The following is a 23455-nucleotide window of genomic DNA, read 5'->3' as shown; positions in this document are numbered from 1 at the left end:
TTTTGAAAAGCAGAGCCTTCGGAGTTGTAAGCATGCTAGTGTTACCTTTAATGGAGTAAGCAGTAAAATAGTTAAGAAAGTTTTATAAACTTACTTACATAGGTTTTACCGATTTATCAAACAGTAAAACAAGTATGTTAATAATTTAACATATTTCATCAGATAAATGTTAGTAACGTATGAAAGATAGAACAATTGAGTCAAGGTGGCAACCGTGCGAATAAACAAAGAGGCGTGTGATATCGTACATTGTTTCAATTATTCTTGTTAAAGAACTTCATTAATATCCGCCCTGAATTGAATTAATTACGGTTTGTTCTGAAACTGGCAACATTTGTTAACACTGAACAATCAAAGCAAATTTTACTTCAAGACGTTAAAGTCAAAATTATGTTTATTTTGTTATATTAATATTATATATGTGATGAACCTCTCATTACATACTTCGGTTTTATTAATAAAGAGACAAAAACGTTAAATTTTTTGATTTAATTATTCATATTGACTAAAAAACATTTATGTGGTAGATTGTCTCCATTGTTCTTGTTAAAGAACTTCATTACTATCCGCCCTGAACTGAATTAATTACAGTTTGTGCTGAAACTGGCAATATTTGTTAAAATTAAACAATCAAAACAAATATACTTAAAACACTATATAAGGTTTAAGTAAAAACATATTTATTTTATTGTGTTTATCTTACAATATGTAATAAGAGTAAAATATACAAAACGGTTGTAAGAACTGTCGTGCTGTATGGATCAGAATGTTGGTTGGTAAAAGGGACGGATAGTAAAATAATGCATGTGAACGAAATGCGTATATTGAGATGGATGTGTGGTGTGACAAGAATGGATAAAATAAGGAATGAGTATATAAGAGGAAGTCTGATAGTGGCGCCAGTGACAGAAAAAAAGGAATAGAAAAAAGGAGAGAAGGAGTAGAATGGACATGTATTGCGTAGGGAGGAAAGTGCAAGTGGAAAAACATAAGAGGAGAGGAAGGCCAAAGAAGAGATGGCTGGAGTATGTGAAAGAGGACATATATAGTATGTACAAAGGCAGTGGATGATGAGTTGACGAGTAATAGAGACGAATGGAAAAGATTGATATATTTTTCCGACCCCACTTAAGTGGGATAAGGGAAAGGAGATGATGATGATCAATATGTAGGTAGAAAAATCTCTCATCACCTATTTTTGTTGTTACATATTTCTGTTTTTTGAGTAAACACACAATATGAGTAATTTGATTCAATTATTCAAAAAACTATAAATTATTTATTGATTGTGTTCCAGTTATTATCATACTGAATCGATGTTTATTAATAACAACTTAATTTGAAGTGGTTTAATTCAAAACTTTGCTTAATTTTGAAAGGTGTTTGACGCATATTAAAACTGACACTTAAAAGCCTGTAAACATTTTTAAGAGCATAATATAGTCATGCTTATGGTCTAAGAGCCAGTTCATTTTATTAAAGTTGAAAGTTGAAAGTCAGCTCCTATCGTAGATACTCGTAAGCACGGTAGACAACTAAGAAGACCCTGGTATGTAAAAAATCGTGATTTTTTTACACTTCCTACCAGATATATTTTTTATTCTCTACATTGCCCTTGACAATAATCTCATCTGATAGTAAGCTATAATGCAATCTAAAATGGAAGCGGACTAACTTGTTACGAGGAGGATGAACATCCAACTTTGTCCGTTTCTACACGACATCGTACTGGAACGCTAAATTGATTGGCGGTACGTCTTTGCCGGTAGGGTGGTAGGCCGGGGATCGAACCCATGACCTCCGGCTTGTAAATCCACCGCACACACCACTGCGCCACGAAGGCCATGTTTGATCGCTGTGTTTTTCGACAGTATACTGAGATAATATAGGTTAAACTTTCAGCATTTCTAAAATCAGGAAGATCTTGCTCTCACACGTTCTCAATCTATACTCAGAGGCACAATTATCCGCCCATTTTAATGTACTCGCGTCATATTAAAGAGGGCGGATAATTGTGCTTCTGAGTATATTAGGTGTTAAAGTGAAATAACCGTAGCACTCGAGAAACTTTAGTCTTTAGACGCTCTAAATGTTAATTATGTTTTGGTTGATAATAATAATGAATTAGAATCACATTTACATTAATTATAGGTAGGTAAGTAAAGCTATGACTAATAGGATATAAAAGAGACTTATAATTTTTAATGTCAGCCTTCAAAATATGTGACTGAATCGCTTTATAATAATACATGATCATAGAAGATCTAAAGTGCCTACTTAAATTTACATCAAGGACTGGTAAACATCTACTTGGTTAATTCAATGTGACTCCTTCAAGGTGATATTGACGTGGGTATTATACCTGGTAGGTATATGTTGCATCGATCCATCTTAAAATAACATCATTGAAATTTAGATGCTGCCATTGTTAAAGAAGTTTCAAATAAGATGTCAATTAATAAAAATGTTTTTTAACGAAAAAGTTGAACCGACTTTAAAGATGCATTACTCTAAAAAGCGAAAAATGACATCCTTTCTATAGATAGATTTCAAGGCAGTGCTATACCAAATATGCTTAAAGCTTTATTTGACATTAAACTAATAATAGGAGTATGACATATATTTGTATAACAACTTAATGATAAAGGAATGAACTTGGATGGTTGGTGTAACATCACCATGTGAAAAATTCTTTCAAGATTAAAAATCCCAGTAATACAGCCCATCTAGTAAACAATTAAACAATCTCATTTGCGACAGTTAATCGTAGTTCAATTTAGATTAAGTTAATAATTTTATTTCAACAACGAAAATTTGGGTTATGATTTTATTTATTAAGTGTGACAAACTGGTTTAATTGAATAAATAAAATCTTCTTATACGCTTGCATGATTAGCTTTCAAAGTAGGCCATACTAAACTAGTTCTTAATAATACACAAGTGAGTTTATTGAGCAATATTAGAATAGTTAGCATTACATTGTTTATGTACATAATTTAGGATTTGGCGTCGAAGGAAATGAAATTCAAATAGGCTATCGTTGTTCTATCGGCATTGATAAATAATGTCTAGAGAAACAAGGTTAACTTAAAGACAAATAAATCTGTAGACACGACATCTATGAAAAATGTGATGTTATTATGTGCTTGGGAGGTCAGTTAAAAAGTACATTAAAATGAAATAGGTATAATTAAGTATGATTACATACTAAATTAAGCCTATTATGAAAGTAATAATTATTAACATTCATTCATGTCAAGTAGGCTTATTTGATGGTAGAAGCGCTCATGATGCTGGATTTATTCGAGTGTTGCGTGGACCTATTGAGCTCATACTCAACAACATGCTGACGCGCTCGAGTAAATTCAAAGTTATCATCTCATGAGATGTGATAGCCCAGTGGTTATGACCTCTGCCTCCTTTTGCATTGGTCATTAAAATAGGCCCACAATAATGTTTTTTTATACATCATTATGTGCCTAATAGTTTTATTAAATTCATAAACTAATTTAATAAAACTATTAGGCTATTTTAAAAACGAAGAATGCCAATTCTATTAAGTTACGAGCAACATGAATCTGTCATCTCTTCGCAAATTTTTTCGTCCGTCAATATGATGCTATAAATGATAAAGATGCTATACATAATAATCACATGATAAAGATAAAGTTGATGAATCACAAAAGAGAGAGATATATTTTCATCTTTCGTCTTTTTGCATTTCATCATGTAACAACTAATAATTATATAGGTTTACCTGAATCTCCATTTTGTTGAGAGTCAAAATTGTTGCTCGTATCTTCTAAGCGAGTCACGTCTAGCAATATTCCAGCATCAAGCGAAGATTCAGTGGCTGTGCTATCCCGCTGACAAAGATTGCCAGTTCTTCTTTTACGTAATCCATATGTATGTACAGGTACTATTAATTTTGGTCGCGGTATAGAGAAATCAGAGTCTGAACCACTAGATGAACTTTTAGCACTACGAGAATAAATACCGGTATTATTAGTCGCACGTTCTTCAGAGATACGCTCTTTAGGTGAACTAAACGATAAAATGTCATTGTACCTATCATACCTATCTTCACTTTTCACTCTCACTGTATTGTAAAGCTTCCCGTATTTATCCGGTTTAATTTGTCTAGCAACACCGTTAGTCCGATATTCACTTTCTTTTCCTAAATCGACGGAGTGAAACCCATTACTGGTTGAGACAGGTGGAGGCTGACTTCCACGTAACATTCCGTATTGCATTAACGTCAGCTGCTCGCTCGGTGAGAGATTCCTTTTTGGTTGTGTAACAGTGACGCCATTATACATTTTGTTATCATTTTCTACAGTATCAAGATAAGGTCGAAGTGGCGCCCGTCCTTCGCTTTTTACTCTTAAAGATTTTGAACGAAAACTAGGCCTAACATCGTCCGCACGTCCGTTTCGCTTATTTTCAGGTTGCGTTATGTGCTCAGGAAGTTGCTCGCATGTAGATAACGATTCATTAATAGGGTGCATGTATATGCCTAAATCTTCCGTTTCGCTATCCATGTCGAGGTTTTTGTTTCCGGATCTTTTTTTTATTGGGGCTAAATCTAAAGTTGCCATTGAATTTATTATTTTATACATATCATTGCCATAACCACGAACAGTACCATTCATCTTGGCATCCCCATTTTCAAAATTTCTTTCCTTCTTTGGGTCTTTTTGAATCAACTTTATTTTATCACTGTCTGTGTCATTATTTTGTTGGCTGACCCTTGAATAATATTCATAGTAGGACTCTGATGCAGGATCAGGAGGTACGGGCCCAGGGTCAGGGAGAGGATATAAATTTTTCTTAGAATCAACTTTTCTTTGCCTATGCGCATATTTGAGAGAATCTTTTCTTTGTGGAGGGACAGGAACCTGTTTGTCACTAGGACCAAACGCTTCGATATCCCATTCAGTAAAGTTTCGCCTCTTTACCCTTCTTAGTGTTGACGGTTTATATCCATTTGGCATATCTTTAAAACTATAACTGTGCTTTAATTTATTTTGCATTAAGAAGTTATTGTTGGCTCTTGCCTTTTCTTCAATATCCTGTTGATATTTCGCTAATTGAGATATGTTTTCACGAGGGACGTTATTGTTCTTGTAGTGACCTTGGCTTGCACGTGAATAGGTGTTGTATTTGTCATCGTCTTTTTCTACGCTGCGCCCCACGTCTCGACATGACTTACTTCTAGATATGGAGTTAAATGATTTAACAGACTGGTTGTCATCTTCTTTGTACCCATTTAGGTTATTCGCCCCAACCCAATTGGCGGCGTAAACAAGGTCCATTGTTCTATCATTGATAGATAGCCAAGGGTCCTCCATGACCGCTTTTCCTGGATAATGCTTGATTTTCATAATGATTCAACGTTGAAAAATTTTTTATCAACTCTAAAACTCCAAAAACTCTTTCTTGAAACTTTTAGAGCACTACACAATTCTTGATCCATCTTTATTAGTATGTAAGTTCAATTAAAATTTCCACTTTTTGAGTTTCTTGTTGATTTAATCTATTTCATACCGAATTAAAATTAAATAAGATTAAAACACTGAGTTTTATTTTTCCGCTAAATGCCACAACAATATTTTAACAGGTTTTATTATTGATTAGCATTGCCTTTTGTTACAGGAATATCTATGAAGTTTATTCTGATGACATAATTTGAGCGAGATTAAATTTAATATCAAAATCGTTAGCTTTAGTGTTTTGTTGTATGTTCTGTGTTTATTATAATTCCCTTTAATATAATCAATGAATCATGCGCAACACATGACTTACATTAACAGGGAACCCGATACAAGATTGTTTCTTTGGTACAAACTGGTTGACGCCTGGAGCATAATAAAATATTTTAGGAACGCACTGACTACCGGAAAAAATAACTCGAGAAAATAAATATAGCTGCAATGAGGAAATTTGACTTGAGGCAAGTAAAAACCAGTATCTAACAGAATATTTCTATCGCCGACTTCAGTTCCATCAAAAATTAACATTATTATAAACACAAAAGAAATTACGTAATAAATGATGATTATGTTGATAATATTTGATTGAACATAATTAATGATTACTACAATAATATTTCACCGTTCCTTCGTCAGTTCAATTGTTAATTTCCTTGATGTTCTACCCGCATTGAAAATAACGCAACCATTGATGCTGATGACTACTATTATATATGAGCTATCAGCCAAAACAATTAATGTTTCACGCAATAGACAAGTGGTTTACCAACCCATGCCTGAGTTAACTAATTAAAGCCATTAATATATAAAATGCCCTTCATAATAAGAGACTACACAGCTGTCGCTTCAAATCAGCCTTGAAAATAATTCCTTTACTGGTTTTAAGCCAATAATAAATAATTGAACAAGTTATTGGCTTGTTTATGCAAATGGGTTATATAGAGTTGGTCTAAAAGCGATACAATAGACGGACGTGCATTCTCATTATAATTTATAAATGTCACAGCTTTTACAAAAGTTCAATCAATCTTCATAACAGGTTTCAAGTCGCTTGCAATTATTAATTTAAATTCGATCATTCCATTTACATAATTAATACCTAACTCTGAACCAAAATACTGTTGTACGGTAATGTTGTATTGTAAACTACATTGGTATTGGCTCCTCGTGACTTTGTTTAAACACCTATTACCCTACTTAGTACTATTCCTAATTTGTAAGGTTCAGACCTCTTTTATACAATAGAATAATTGTGTTAAGATCGCATTTCCTTCGTCTTGATCATGATAGAATTATTCATATCTACTGAAGTCTGATTTAGAAATGGAATACAAACTAAGATACAGCTATCTTAGTTTCTATTTAGTGTATTGTAGTTAGTGCATAATCAAACTTTTTATCTTTATTCATCGACAGTTTAAAACACCAAGACTATGTAAATCCACTGTTACCGCTTAGGTATAAAATAGGTCAAACATTTTATTTCAAGTAGACTAAAGAACCTTATCTACTTGAAATGAAGAGAATTTCTTAACAAAAAACCCAATATCTTTTTACTCAGTGGGTTTTTGTCAAGTATCATAATATACTTTCCACAGACGTGATAGTCTAACAGATACCTTCAATTCTTATTTTAAGTAGGTAAGTAGTTATCGTAAGAAGAAAAAAGTACCGAAATACCTAATTATTCCTCAAAGGAGAAGAAAAAGTATCAAAAACCAAACGTAATGCATAACGTTATTACAATTAGTTAATGAGAGAATGTCTTCGATCTTATCGCTCCAGTGAAAAGTAAGTAGATACCGAAATAAGCTTTTCACTTGTGAGAATAAAAATATAGCATTAAACGAAATAACAGTCCATAAGAACGGATGCGTCACGGACCGTAGCCACGAATTGCACAAGCCATCATCCATGAGGAAATAACTGGGCCCCAAGAGTCCATCAAATGCAAAGTGTACCTCGTTGCACAATAATTAGATAATGGCCGAGACTTTATTCCGTCCGCACAGTAGCCAGTTTTTAACATTTAATGTTATTGCACTTTCACTGTTATTTACTGCAATTTGCTAAGGGTATGTGCTCACGGTATGATGGTACGGCGCGATTGATTTGCGACTCTCATAAAATACGTTGTGTTTTTGTAAAATTTGCACAAATATGTGTACCTATTACTGTGTAGCAACTTTTTATCAGTTTGGAAAAGCAATTGCTATTCAACGCTTAGTTAAAATATTAAAAGATTGGGTTTGAATATCATCTCACCTGATGATAAATATTATATGACAGATAAGGTGTTAATTTGAAAAAAGATAGTGTCTATAAAATACACAATCTGGTATGAATATTTTGATCTGTAGAACTATACCGTCATTAACTAACCCTACATTTATATGAGTTTATTCTGCGGACGTGAGCATGCAAACTCAATTCAGGCTGGCAAAGATATATATAAAGTTTAATCGCGAGCTGATAATATTGTGTTCTTTAAAAACGCGCGTACTTGTATGTATACTATCGTGTGTCTACAGTCTTAAAACAAACGCAGACTCCCGGCCAATAGTGGTTAGACGATGACACAATAACAAAAACGTATAACAACAGTTTGATTAGAGTTTTTGCGGCTACTGCGCTACTGGTATTGAAGCAGTAGTAGCGGTCATTTAACTACTTTATAATACAATCGGAAAACAACACTGTTAAAATGAATTTTCTTTCCTTAACATCAACAACCTAAAACAAAACAATCCTGTATCTTTCTTCTCTTGCATTTCATTTCAATGCAACAATTTTATACACATTGATACTAGTTATGACTTTATAAGTAATATAAGTAATATTGTGGTATTATCGAATTAGACTAACGAATGAAGGTGAGAAATGAGTTTAGTAATTTTTAATCTCTCACTTTTTCTTGCTCTATTTGCTATCAGTTGGTAAAAACGTGATGAGCACCTGAGTGACGACTTTCAGGTATATAGGTATACCTATAAAGAAAACAAAATCTTGATGAATTTAAGTTTCGGACTGATATGTTTTGTAAGTTGTCTAGATCTTTGTCCTAAGACAAACTTGTTAAGAAAAAGTAACAGATAGACTATCAAATAACTCTTACATCTAATAATTGTTAGTTAAGGCCCACACTTTATAATTTGGTCCATCACTGATATGAATAAATGAGTACCTATAGAATCGAGTGTAATTTGCAACACTGCGTGGTTTTAATAATAAACATGATTTCATACATTTGATTTGCTTTTATTTCGCAACAGAAAAGCTCACAATCGACTGCGTTTGGAGTACAGTTGTTCTAAATACCTACCTATTTTGAAAATAAAGTAATCATATTTATGATAACTTAGAAAGTATTAACAAATTCAGAAGAACGGATGTCTTCATTTAAAAAGCAAATCTCAAATGAAAGAGAAACAATAACATAAGCTAACAAAAACTAGTGCAAAATGAATAGATGAATAGAATATTAATAAATTTAGCTGAAATGCCTCACGTGAATATAGCCAATCAACCAAATGATTGAGCCAATTATAGCTTAATTCGTAATCTAAATGTATTTTAACAAAATTACAGGTACGAGTATACTGAGTACCTACATAAAAATAATATGAGCATACTTTGCAAATTGAAGGTAATTATTAAACGCATGATCGAACTACTAGAAAACGATTTCTATATCGATAGAGTTGAAACCAGTTCAGTGGTCCACATATCCATTGGACTGGCCAGCTGATACATGAGAATCTAGGAACTTGAGAAATCTATGCCTAGTTTATCACTCACTAGCCTTATTAAGTCTAACAAATGATGAACAAAAAATGAACACAGAAGAACTTAGAGAGCTCCAGTCTCTAATGATAAAAAATATAAATATTTGTTTCAATGGAGGGAACAATAAAGCTTAGTGTAACCAATCTATATTACCGTTTTATTGGAAATCGATGATAATAGTAGAAAAACAAGATTACAAAGAAGAGAAGTTGAAAAACAGTGGGAAAGTGAGAGAAAGGGCTCAAGCATTGTCTTTACTCAAAACACTGTGATTATACAATCAAAAATAAACAATGTGCATAAAACAATCGACCTGATAGGAATTCGAGCAAACAATAGATAGGTATGACACCTTGGTATGTGTAGCGCTAAGAACAATAAGATATTCTAATAATAATATTCTCAAGACACTCGAAAATAAAGTACAATTTGCATACAATAAAAAAACTCTTACAGTAGGTACCTACTTAGCGAGGTACTTACATAAAATTGTAATTAAATAAATATTTATATGCACTTATTTGCTTCATTATAAAGATCTGATGAGTTAACGTTCGATTATCATAATCATGACGAATAAAATACTAATAAAATCGCAACTACTTTCAAGTACAAAGTACATTAAATTTAAATCCACAATTCAAAAGTTCTGTACTTGTTTCATTAAAAGATTCGTTTATAAACGTCGTTATAAAATATTGTAGAGATCCAATATTTTAACGCGACGAAGCCAAAGATGGGAGCAAAAAAATATAAAGTCCAAACAATCGATTCCGACAATCACTCGTCGCTAACCACAAACCAGTTTAATTAGGCAAAAACAACACAAAAAGTTTTTATTTTAAATCAAAAGACAATTTAACTCAAGGTAACGATCTAAAAGAAATCACAATGTGTTTAAATGATAAGTAGAGTAGGTAATGTACCTTATTTCGGAATACTATCACGTTTCTTTATAGAGGTAAACATTAAGAAATTATACGATGACTCACCAACGTATGAGTATTAGTCGTAAAAGGAAAAAAACATAAATATAAATAGCTCGTCCCGGATATATCTATACCATAATTGTTAAAGTAGCAGACAAAAGAGTTCTTTTCTTCCATTGAACTGAATAAAGCATTACGACATTAGGGGCATTCCATGAACTGAAATGTATGAGCATTATTATCAGAGAAACAACTGTCTGTCTTATTTAAAAGGTCGTTCATTGTGTTATCTTATTCATTTAGCAGAGCATCGATAATGTTGTAGTATAGATACGTAGATCAAATAACTCATTAAATAGTGTTTATCCTAATGACATTTTAACATTTTTAATTGGTAGGTAATGTATCACAACAAAAGGCAACTTTCTATAGCGTCGTGACAATCGTTTCGGCCCACACTATTATTAAATGATAACATCAATATTATTATACATGGGTTAACATACATTGTTGAACGAGTAAATCACGATCATAACATTAGACATGTGTATGTATGTATTTGATAAAATCATTGGTATGTAGGTACTTTCTAATTTCAGAGGTAAGAGAATGATGGGACACATATTTGAACTGCTACAATCAAAATAGCTCAATACAGAAATTTATAACTAATAATAAATCTATCTGTAGATGCAATAAAGAGAATTGGGCTGTAACATCACAAATTAATCAAAACCTGTTGTGTTTAATAACACTAGCTAATTATAACGTGAAATTCTACATGAAACAATTTATTATTAATATTTTCTCTAATGTTATTGCAAAATTAGGTCATCAAAATAGTAACAAATAAATTTCACGAAATGCATCGAGGCTGAAAGGCTGTTGTAGAAAGCTCCGTGAACATTAATATGCAAAAAATCTTCACCGTGAAGACAACGTTCCAAAATACTTTCACGACACATTCGAGTAATGCACGCGAGCATGACTTGGATGCAATATCAACTCCTAAGAGTGCAATCTAGCTTACTTGACCAACTAGCGAATTTGAATAAGAAATGAGATACTCCAAAATTTAATTCAACGTTTAGTCGAATGATTTGAAAGTATACACGTTTTTTAATAACTATAACACGCCTTACAAGTAGTTAATATAAATTAATGATTATTCTGATGTTAAGCATCAAAAGGGGTAACAAAATATTGTTGTGGCTTAAAACGGATGCACGCTATCCGAGCTTTTCATCACGATAGTCACTTAATATCCTTCGAAATCTTTGTGTTGTGACAGCTGCAAGTTGCGCGAAAAAACACCTTGACACTTCACTGCGTTCTCAACCACTTTGTTATTGTATCACCAAATTATGTGTATGAATAAAAACTGGTCAACACGCAAACCATCGTTCTTGGAAGCGAGATATATCGCGTCGAATTTTTATTCGGGGGGAAAGGAACGTGGAACGCAAGGCGACCAATCACGGCGGCGTCGCCCCGCTTACTGTTGGATTGGAACTTGGTCTGTTGCACTCCGATCTTGATCAACTCCTGCGCATGGTGACGTGAGCAAGCGAGATCGACACACAGGTAGAGACAGAACATTTTATACCTGAATTTAAAAGCTCTAGTAGTAACAATAGACGTGACGTCACCGTAAATCAAACAACCAAGTTTACCGTAAATGTTTTAAATGGTCTATAAAATGTTCAACAAAATATATCCACAACGATTTTTGTAAAACAACATCGAGAAAAAGTTATTTAGGTATTAAATTCATAACTAAAACTGCAATATAATACTTAAAATTAAGTTAACATTTACCATAATGTTGTGTCATCGAAATATAGTTTGCATCAAATAAGTTTTGAGTTGATCTACATGATTGCTGTGATAGTCTGAAAATCTGAAGATATTATCTCGATAAAAAGATAAAAATATCTTCTTATTAAAATATTTATTGGAGAGGTAACGATAATTTAGGTAAACCAGTGCAAGGTGCTGCCCATGACCAGCCAGCTGATATTTGAATGCTCAAATTGAAGGTAACGTCCGAAAAAGTATTGTACAAACGAATGACATTTCCATTTAATTTAATAATTTTAAGAGTTAAAATTTTTCCCCACGTTACATTTGCATAGTAAATAGAAACAGACTTAAATCTTTTAGGCATTCATAAACTTATGTTGGCACATGCATGCTAAGCAACAGACCACGATGCCAAAGTTTATCAAAAAGAAGTAGTGAATACACAAGATATCGCAATCAATTGATTTATATATGCTACGTGACTAAAACGTATAGACGACTACTGTGTACAAATGTAAGACATAATTAAAGTAAAGAAAACGTTGACCTTAATCTTAACCGTCTAAAACTTCATCAAATGTAAATTAACCCATATGATGGTGTTGTTACATTCATTCCGGTTACATAAGTAAACAACATAATCCGGATAATATGGAAAGCGGCAGAATTGAGAAGGGAAAGTGCTAAGTGAAATTAAATACATAAACGACCCAGAATAGGCCCATTATGTAGAACTTTATATAATTTACAAATGCACTTAGTTAACTTGTTCAATTGAATTCAAACCAATGTCAAAATACAAAGTGTAGATACATTTTACAACTATTTGTACAAGTTGCTAATCTATAAAGATGTTACACGTGTATAACTAGTTGGTTGTTGGATCTACGTTAGGATCCAGATGATAATTATAATTATACCTAGAACTAAAACAATTATGGCAACTTAAGAATGATTGTCAGATAATCTAATGAAACGATCTAGTTTTGCGGTGACAATTAGATACACGAGTTTCATCATGCACATTCTAGATGTTATTATGTTATTTCTATAAATATACTTAAGCATCATCATATCAATTATATTTACATCTTAAGCAAATAATACTATCTGGGAAGGATCTCATTCGTAATATACAGGTAGATGTGATTGCTCATATACCTTTCATGTTTATCCACAATTATACTAGCGAATTTATCCACGTCAGTTTTTGGCAAATATCGCAAAAATCATGGAATTTTTCGGGATGAAAGTACCCTGGTGGCTGGTGGGAGGCTTCGGTCGTGGCTAGTTACCACCCTACCGACAAAGACGTACCGCCAAGCGATTTAGCATTCCGGTACGATGTCGTGTAGAAATCGAAAAGGGGTGTGAATTTTCATCCTCCTCCTAACAAGTTAGCCCGCTTACATCTTAGACTGCATCATCACTTACCATCAGGTGAGATTGTAGTCAGGGGCTAACTTGTAAAAAATAAAAAAAAAAAACAAAAAACCCTATGTGTTAATCTAAGGTATTATCTATCTTCGTTTTAAATTTCAGTCAAATCAGTTCAGTAGCTGCGGCGTTAACTAGTAACAAACATTCAATCAAACATCCATACAAACTTTCTTGTTTATAATATTAGTAAGGTAAATAATGGAAATGGAAGTAAAACAATCAACTATGAATATTTTACTTGGTATAACATAAATAAATCTATATTTAGGTTCAGAATACACAACTAAGACACTTAAATATCTAAAAGAAAAAAATACATATATAATTTAAACCCACTTTAGCAGTAAGATAGTGACATTTAGTTCGTCCTCGAATTTATCAAATGCAGAAAGAACAAAACCATTGATTTATACTTCTCAGACAGACAGTCATGAATATGGAGACAATTTTACTAATCATCTTCGAAGATGCATTATACATAATTTTTTAATGAACAAACAAAATCATTTGTCTTTCATTGTTACAAAATTAGGATTCCATAATAACGTGTCTGAAAAGATTAGCGAATAATCTTTACTAATATTTTAGAAAGGTAAAGTTTGTGGTGTTCCAGGGATAATCTCTGAACCTACTGAACCGATTTTAAAAATTCTTTTACCGCTAGAATGCCACGTTATTTGTGAGTGTCATAAACTATATTATATTCCCGTATTTCTACGGAAACGGGAATTACGCGACTGAAACCGCGCTTCAGCTATTAATAACAGTATACTGAGCACCATCTAATAGTAGCTTCACATTATGTTAAATTGATGTTAGTAAAATATTTTCCTATTTTAAGGGATTGTTTACTTGACCTGTTAGCTCTTGAAACTGAATTCTGATGAATGCTGTAGGTGCTTTGGATTAAATTTCTCTCTACAACCTTTCGAATGGCCTGTCTATAATGCGGATTTGAAAGGTTATGAAGAGAAATTTGAAACCACAGCTTAAACACGAGAACAAGCAAAATAGTATTGAAAAACGTTAATATTTAAAATAATAATCATAATCGATCACTCTCTTTAAGTATGCCAAATATTGTTAAAAGGAATTCCTTGAATTTCATTATTGAGAAAGATATAAAAGAAAATATATTTCAAATAGCTGACGCCGCGCGGCTATCTTACGCTGAAAAATTTTATAAAACGGACTAGTAGTTCCTTAGATTAGTGCGTTCAAGTAAACAAAGAAACAAACAAACTCTTCAGCGTTATCCATATTAATACTTTAAAGCTGAAGAGTTTGTTTGTTTATTTGTTTGTTTGTTTGTTTGAACGCGTTTGTTTGTTTGAATTATATCTATAGTTAATAGTATTTAATCACCTACAGGATGAGTGGAAAGTTTAAGTAAAAGTAATGGTAATTTGAGGCTTCAATCGTACTTCATTTGCGTCGCAAATCAGACCGCGGTCAAGGCTGAGATCGTGGGGTTTCGCTTTCACAAATCACGACAAGAAAACGTTAAAAAAATGGTAATAAGATACTTTAAAGTGTACTTGAAGGGAAAATAGTTTTAAATAAAAGTACAAGAATCAAACCGAAGTTACGACCTCAATAAACTAACTCAGGTTTTGATGTTCGTTTTGTCACTTTATCATTTAGATGAAAACAATTTTGCATTAATAAAATAAAGTTAAGTACCTATGGTAAAAAAAGATTGTGAAAAATAATGCTACAATTTTATCTCTAGTTTCAAATGCAATGAACGCAATTCTGTCGACGCAGTTTGCGTCAACACGTTAGATCATGATCATAATTATAGTCTTGACAGAGGGCTAACCTCTAGCGAGGCAGAGGCACGCTGGTCCAATGCGGATTGATAGACTACACATCATCATCATCATCATCATATCAGCCAATGGACGTCCACTGCAGGACATAGGCCTTTTGTAAGGACTTCCAAACATCACGATACTGAGCCACCTGCATCCAGCGAATCCCTGCGACTCGCTTGATGTCGTCAGTCCACCTGGTGGGGGGTCGGCCAACACTGCGCTTACTAGTGCGGGGTCGCCATTCCAGCACTTTGGGACCCCAACGTCCATCGGCTCTTCGAACTATGTGCCCCGCCCATTGCCACTTCAGCTTCGCAACTCGTTGAGCTATGTCGGTGACTTTGGTTCTTCTGCGGATCTCCTCATTTCTGATTCGATCACGCAAAGATACTCCTAACATAGCTCGTTCCATCGCCCGCTGTGTGACTCTGAGCCTTCTTATGAGGCCCATAGTTAGCGACCAAGTCTCGGAACCATAGGTCATCACTGGCAACACGCACTGTTCGAAAACTTTTGTCTTCAGGCACTGAGGAATTTCGGACGAAAAGATGTCGCGAAGTTTCCCGAATGCAGCCCAGCCGAGTTGGATTTCTACTTCTACGGAAACGGGAACCACGCGGGTGAAACCGCGCGGCGTCAGCTAGTTAGACATATAAGTCTAATACGTACTAAGCTGGAGATGCTATGGTTTAAGATCAAAAGTAGGTAGACTGTAAATAGAAACACCGACTTTGATGGTCACATGGCCACAATCTGTGACAGTATACCACGACCAATTAAAGAATTAAAGTGTTTACATCTAACGCCATATAAGCATTTACAGTTGCAAATTGTTCGGATAACGTTCACATTTTTTGCGGAACTGGAACGTAACCGAAGAGATTAACGCCATGTGAAGGAAAAGTTAGAAGAACTTCTTATACAGGGTGGCCCGTCATTAATGGATAAAACGCAAATGGTAGATACACAACCTAATTATCTAAAACTGATTCAAATAATATTGACAAAATCCTTATATATTTCTTTTTCGGTTTTTTAAATTTTTTTATCCTAAATCAGTTTTGTCATCTGTTGTAATTAAGATTTTAAAAATTCTGATTTTTGTTGAACATTACAGATTAAATTACCAATGTACTATAATACTATTTTTATAAATAATGTTTTATTTGTTTTGTAGGAAGCTTTGAATGCAATAATTATTTTTCTATCAATATGATGACCCGTTTTAAAGATTGTCCTTTAAAAAAAATGTATTAAAATCCAAGTGTACTATTATTTTACAAACTTATACACTTCTCGTGGTTTGTAAATTTGTATAACACTTGTGTCTACTCCTTGTAGTTACAAAAATGGTAAAACTGTATGAGGCGCTGAGTTTTCAAGACAAAAAAAAATTTGCACATTCAAACATTTTTTTAAAAATGTTATACAACATTTGCCTATTAGTTTAAATTTACTAATGCAGTATAACCTATGTAGTGTATCTACCATTAGAGTTTTATCCATTAATTACGAGACACCCTGTATATGCACTGTCTAGCTACTGTATTGTTTCACTGATTTATTGAGTACGTCATTTCCAAATTGATGATTCAGTTGGGAAAAGTCGTCTATAACGATAATGGATTGGAATTGCAGTCTCTTGATTGTGTGACGGAAATAAGTAATGAGTCATTAGTTGTTATAATTGAATATGCAAATAAATAAGTTGTTATGAACAATTCAAAAATACCCATCATTTGCTACTGATATCTTAATCAATAATTATTCTCATTAAAGCTTTAAAAAGAGAAGAATTGCTAAGTTTCTTGCCGGTTGTACTCAGTGGAATCTCCCTTCCAAACCGATAATCGAATTAAAGTGAAAATAGACAAACTAGATGTTTTAAAAGTGCTTGAATCTGAAATTATGATACGTAAATATGATTATTTTACAATATTAATCTTTTGTGTTCCTAGACCTTAGTGGCGCAGTGGTATGAGCGGTGGTAATTTAGAAAATATAAAAATCCGAAATCGAACCCAGGACATCTTTGTAAGAAACTGCAGCATTACCACTGTGCCATATCTAATTTATAGTATGGCAAGCTCATTGATGACACTCCCATGATATGCGGGCGACGGGGGGAAAGACTGCACGGGTGTGAAGCCGTGCGTGCGGGAAAGTGAGGTGCATCAGTCGTGAGTTTTTCATTCATCGCTACACGCCCCCGGCCCGTGCGGATCATCGGGTGTGTTACAAACGATCTTGCCAAGCTATAACAGCATTTACTGTGTGAGGTTAGAACAACTTGTACCTATAGTTTCTTTGTGTTTCGTCATCGACCTACATAACAATATTTCTCACAATAACCTATAGACATTAAGGCCATATTATTGGCTAATGTGGTCACTATACTAAGTGAGTGGAGCTAAGTCGAAAATTATCTTCATATTACACATATCTAATCTTGCGATTCTGATCTTTGTTGACCTTGTAACATGGGTCATTATGCTGTATCAAGGTGATTTTAGTAGAACGAGATCTGCTTTTCTTCTAGCTCAATTTTCTTCATTCATGCATCAACGTAACTGAGCGTTGCTGATTAAGAATCTCTTTTATTACGTTTTCATCTATAATAATATTATTAAAGATTTGTTTGTTTGTTTGCTTTGAATAGGCTCCGAAACTACTGAACTGATTTGAAAAATTCCTTCACTTTTTTTTTATTCTTTACAAGTTAGCCCTTGACTGCAATCTCACCTGATGGTAAGTGGTGATGCAATCCAAGATGGATCCTAACTTATTAGGAGGAGGATGAAAATCCACACCACTTTCGGTTTCTACACGACATCTTACCAGAACGCTAAATCGCTTGGCGGTACGTCTTTGTCGGGTGTTTGGGGTGATAACTAGCCACGGCTGAAGCCTCCCACCAGCCAGACCTGGACTAGTTAGGAAAACTCAATTGGCCCAGCCGGGGATCGAACCTAGGACATCCGTCTTGTAAATCCACCGGGCATACCACTGCGCCACGGAGGCCGTCAAAAGCCGTATGGAAGCTACACTATCTATGAGTGCTACAGGCTATATTATGTTCCCTTGAACGGAAACTAAGCGGATTCCTCGGAACCACGAGCAGATACTTTTAAAAAAAAAAATATTCAGCTTCATGAAATATTATTGAACTGGGACAAAAGAGATGGAACTGAGACAACTCCGTCGCCACTAGACGATATTTTTTCTATTTCTCTACACGTGGTCGCGTGTTAGCGCCACAGAGCAATAGACAAAATAGCGACCGAAACAGAGATAGGCGACAAAATAGTCCTTACATACATAGCTAATTAGTCCCGTAACTATCCTCCAAGTGACCGACTACGCAATCCACTTTCTCTTCCTAGTCTTTATGTCCACGTGTTTGTAATTAAAAATGAGTTATGCGTAAGTCTGGCGCTCGCATTTCAAGCATCGCTCAAGTACGTTTTGCTTTACTTGTGAAAGTAAAAGATTTTTTACATATTATTTTTACAAAAATATATGACCTCTGCTATTCGATTCGGATGGTATAGGTTCGAATGCGGCCCGGGGCATGGACCTCTAACTTTTCAGTTATGTGCTTTTTAAGAAATTAAATATCACATGTCTCAAAACATCGAGAGGAAACGCCAACTGAAACGCCAACTGAATAGAAAACATGGTTACTGGTTAACAATATTAATAATTAACGCATACTGAACCTCAAAGGTTTTCAAAGACGAGATGAAATTGTAGAAATTGTGATGAAAGTTGGCTAAGGTTGTGTGGTTTACGAGATTCACAACGACCACAAATGACGGTTTACCCCTTCCGCGAACGAAATGTGTCAGTCATAGTTTTCTGGATTGCCTACCACTATACATTATTAATGAACCCCTCTCATTCTGAGAGGAAACTCGAGCTTTTTTTGATGTGTTTGTTATTGTTCAGGAGAAGGTCCTTATGACAGAAAAAAAAAATTGTAGGGGTAGGGATAGTTGAAAGTTTACATCGAGTTTCAGGCGGACGAAGTCGCGGGCATCCGCTAGTACATTATGTATAGTGAATTGTGACACAGAAAAATACATAGTGGAGAGAGTAAAGAGCCGTTTTAGCCCAGTGGATATGCCTCCTCCTCCTCTGCCTCCGTCTCCGAAGGGCGTAGGTTCAAATCCTACTATTCAGTTATGTGCATTTTAAGAAACTAAATATTACGTGTCACAAACATCTTGAGGAAACGAGAATTTTCCTAATTATCTATTTGTATGAAGTCGGCCAATCAACATTGGACCAGCATTGTGGACTATTAGCCTAATCACTATCATTCTGAGAGAACGTTCGTGCTCAACAGTGAGCCGAATTTGGGTTGATGATGATGATAAAGTAGGAAAAGCTTGTAATGCCCACTTTTTGTAAGGAGAAAGAACTCATATGGTCACTAAAAATTGACTGATAATGATCAACTTTAAGATATTTGGTGCGTTTAGTTCTACAAAAAAAAATCTCTTGGCCAATACTCACGGCTCACGTATCAATTGCAAATTGTTTCGCAAGTCTATACAAAGAAGCATACTAACAATCCACTTGAGTGTTGCAATTTCCAAACACTATTAATAGCCGCAATGACTCAACGGTTCAATAGTTGGATTTAAATTTTGAGATCCTAGGTTCGTTCCTCATTTGAGGTAATTAATTATGTTAATATATATAATCGTATGAAAAATTTAATTACTCAATTTAATAAATATGAGCGTCTACTAAGTTTCTTGACAGCGTTTTTATTATATTCTATGGAAATAGTCTTTATTCATTGTTATGTGTTGTATTGATATATATTTTTTAATACTATTTATTTGTACACCACAATAAATAAAAGAAAACAAGCAAAACAGAAACATAAGAAAAAGTAGAATACAAAATTCGGCCTTATCGCTTATAGTAGCGATCTCTTCCAGGCAACCTTAGGCTTAGGAACTTATTAAATTATTATTAATTTTTTGCCTTTTGAACCGGTAAAGGTTTGCTAGAAGTTGACTTTTTAAAAATGCTCGTAAATTAAGCCAACTGGAAATAAACAGATTTTAACTTTTAACTTTTCGTCGTTTCGTTCGCGGATGTCAGCAATCTAGATCTCTTTCGTTTCCTAGGCGTGGAGTAACTAACTACTTCCAAGTAAAAGACCGGTCAAGTAAGGCTAGGTTAAGCCAAAAAAGTAGGAGTACTTACCTTGCATAAATTCCCAAAAAGGCATTTACAAAATGGTTTTGTATTGAATGGGTGTTTTCTCTACTACGAGTAGGTATGTAGGTATATTACTCTTACAATGGAGTATCAAAACATTTGGACACAAATTTCATATTTAGGCAGATTTAAAAAATGTCTATTAACTTCCAAATATAGAAGCGACCTCGATACCGAATCAAAACAACTTTTTGCAGTGTAACCTCTTAACCTTCAAACAGATTGATATTTTTCAATAAGTTCTTTGGTCATTCATTTCAAATTAAATCATGCTGCTTGATAAAAAGATGAATAAGAAATTTATTTTAGACCGAAAGATTTTCTAATTGATCTAAATCGACTTAAAGTAAATCTTCAGTTTTTATGTAATTTGAGTTAGGTATTTGTTTTTTTAAATAATTCTACTGTTCTAAATAATTTGACTTCCATTAACTTGTTTATGGTATTTATCTTCTATTAAGAGTAGCAAAAATAAAAATATCGTTAAACCATTATATAAGTGAATCTACAATAAAGCCGAATAGGGATGATGACAGTACAAATTGTATATAAATTAGGAGTAGGTAACAGGATATCTGCGATCATTATTTATCAACAAACAAATTAAAAATGAAGGTAGAAAACTCATGTAATTTCATATATAATTTACCTACATAAAATTATGTATTGTTTTTGTATGAAATTTGATTGAAAATCTTGTCAAAATTGTCATTAATTTAGGTACAACTTTCAAAAGGCAACAGGTAGGTTTATGGTACTACTCTCAAGAGATGAGCACCACAAGATGTCATGAAATACACTGGATTTCGCACCAAACACGCCATAATACAAATACATAAAATCCCGCAGAACGTCTCACGACAGATTGCAGGAATAAGGAGAGATAAAAAAAAATAGGTACAAGTTAGGTAATTTTAAGTATTATTAGGAAATGACTAGCAAATCGTTAGTTATTATACCCTAATTTTTAATGTGTTTGTTGATAAACATTGCACATCGAGTTTACCTTTAGTATAGTACCTACAGTATTTACATCAGAATGTATAAGGTTTCCCTCACCTACTCCCGTGTCTCGCAAGAAAAGTTGGTGTCGCTGCTGTTTTTCCGCTTTCGCGTTGAGAGAAAGTTATCAACGAGGCACAACAACTTTACTGTCGTCGATATATTATTAAAAAAACTCAATTTATAAGTATCTACTTCTATTTATTGGATTAAACTTTAAGATAAAAGTAAGCTTCTTAAGTACATTCTACAATAATAATAACAATTTGTAGATTTCTTTCTAATAATTGTAACTATAATTTTACTACACGACAAATCTAAATATTGTGAATTATTTTTTTTTAATGATTTTACATCTAAAACGTGTTGCTTTTAGGTAGAAAAACAAATAAAAATATTCCTTTCTTTTAGTTTTGTTGCCATCTATATTGATTGTATGGAACTAATAGCTACTTTGTTAGTTGTAATAGTTTAGCTACTGCTCAACAGATGGCGCGTAACGTAAAAGCGCTAAGTCTAAGTCTGCTAATCTACACTAGATGGCGGTATAATAAATATGTTGTAACCTTACCTTCCATAACGTACACGATGCTGCCAACATCTCCTTCTTTGATGATGAGACTGCCGGCGGCATATTCAACTGGATACATGCAGTCCACAATCTCTCTAATCTGCGTCATCTCTAGGTTCTTCATGAAGTCGTTATCCAGGATTGCACTCTTGATTAACTCCCGAGATCTGGTAAAATAAAAGGAAACATTATTAAAACTGTACAATTTAAATTTTAAAAGATATTTGTTTTTATATTTATCTAATTTATAATGATAATCCAGTCGCAGTGTTAACTCACGTGATTTGCACCACCACTGCCTTCGATTCGGAGTGCATAGGTTCGAATCTGGTATGGGGCATACACGTCACAACATTTCATTTATGAGCATTTTAAAAAATAAATTAAATACGACGAGTATCAAACGTGAGGAAACCTGCAACCTAGTAATTTTCTCAATTCTCTACGTGTGAAGTCTACCAATCCGCATTGGGCCAGCGTGGTGGACTATTAGCCTAACCCCCCTCTCATTCAGTAGAGGCAGTGCCGGATTAAAGTAACTTGATGACCTAAACAATCTTCTCCTATATTCCTAAATAAAATACAAATAATGATTAAAAAAATATAGTCATACGTAGGTGTAATAAGTATCAATCAACGTCAATTGATTTCGCTCGTTTTTTTTCGTCTCTGGTGCCCGAAGATGGAATGTCCTGGCCTAGTTCGGACTACTGAAGTATTTTAGTCGAGTACGAACAATTTTTGTGCTTTAAGCGATTGCTTGTATTCTGTGCTAATAAGCTAATAATCCAGCACTGATGAGACGAGATTCGTACGTTATAGTGAACCAAATATAATGTTAATGATGGCATCTATTCGAGTGTGTTCTGGGTTCTTTTTTATAAATCCAAGATGGCGTGTTGTGAATGTTAGATGAGTCTCGGTAATTGGTTCCCGAGAACTGTAATGGTAGGTTCATATTATCCGTAATTAATACTAAGTGTATAAAATAATGAAAACGAGTTGCATCCGCATTCAAAGCGGTTTCCATCATTATATTTTATTTATAGTAAGTTCAATTACTTTGTTTACTAGACTTGATTATGTAAGGCAGGTAAATTATATTAAAATTAATTTATCCATTTAGATATTTATTATTTAGTAGCGTCCGCGTGGAATTCAGTTCTTTACAAATCCCGCGGGAACCATGGATTTTTCCGGGATGAAAAGTAGCCTATGTGTTAATCCAGACTAAAATCTATTTCCATACCAAATTTCAGCCAAATCGCTTCAGTAGCCGCAGCGTAAAAGAGGAACAAACATACTTACACACTTTCACACTTCACACAAAATTTCGCCTTTATAATATTAGTGTAATTAGTGTGATGTGAAGTGTGA

General features: G+C 33.9%; 1 protein-coding gene across 6 annotated transcripts in view; it reads right to left on the bottom strand.

Annotated features, from left to right (window-relative positions):
- Positions 1–23455, bottom strand: part of LOC112046535 (cGMP-dependent protein kinase, isozyme 2 forms cD4/T1/T3A/T3B) — a 215760-nt gene that overhangs the window by 43988 nt on the left and 148317 nt on the right. For 2 of the 6 annotated variants that reach the window (XM_024083203.2, XM_024083204.2), the window contains exon 3: positions 22079–22245. In XM_024083203.2, coding sequence (XP_023938971.1) covers positions 22079–22245 — 167 coding nt within the window. Of the gene's footprint in view, positions 1–3757; positions 5540–11465; positions 11746–22078; positions 22246–23455 lie in introns of those variants that run through there. The other 4 variants (XM_052887530.1, XM_052887528.1, XM_024083202.2 and 1 more) reach the window with 4 other exon arrangements.

The sequence above is a fragment of the Bicyclus anynana genome, chromosome 19 (genome assembly GCF_947172395.1).
Source record: "Bicyclus anynana chromosome 19, ilBicAnyn1.1, whole genome shotgun sequence".
NCBI lineage: Eukaryota > Metazoa > Arthropoda > Insecta > Lepidoptera > Nymphalidae > Bicyclus > Bicyclus anynana.
This window is presented reverse-complemented; position numbering and strand designations above follow the sequence as displayed.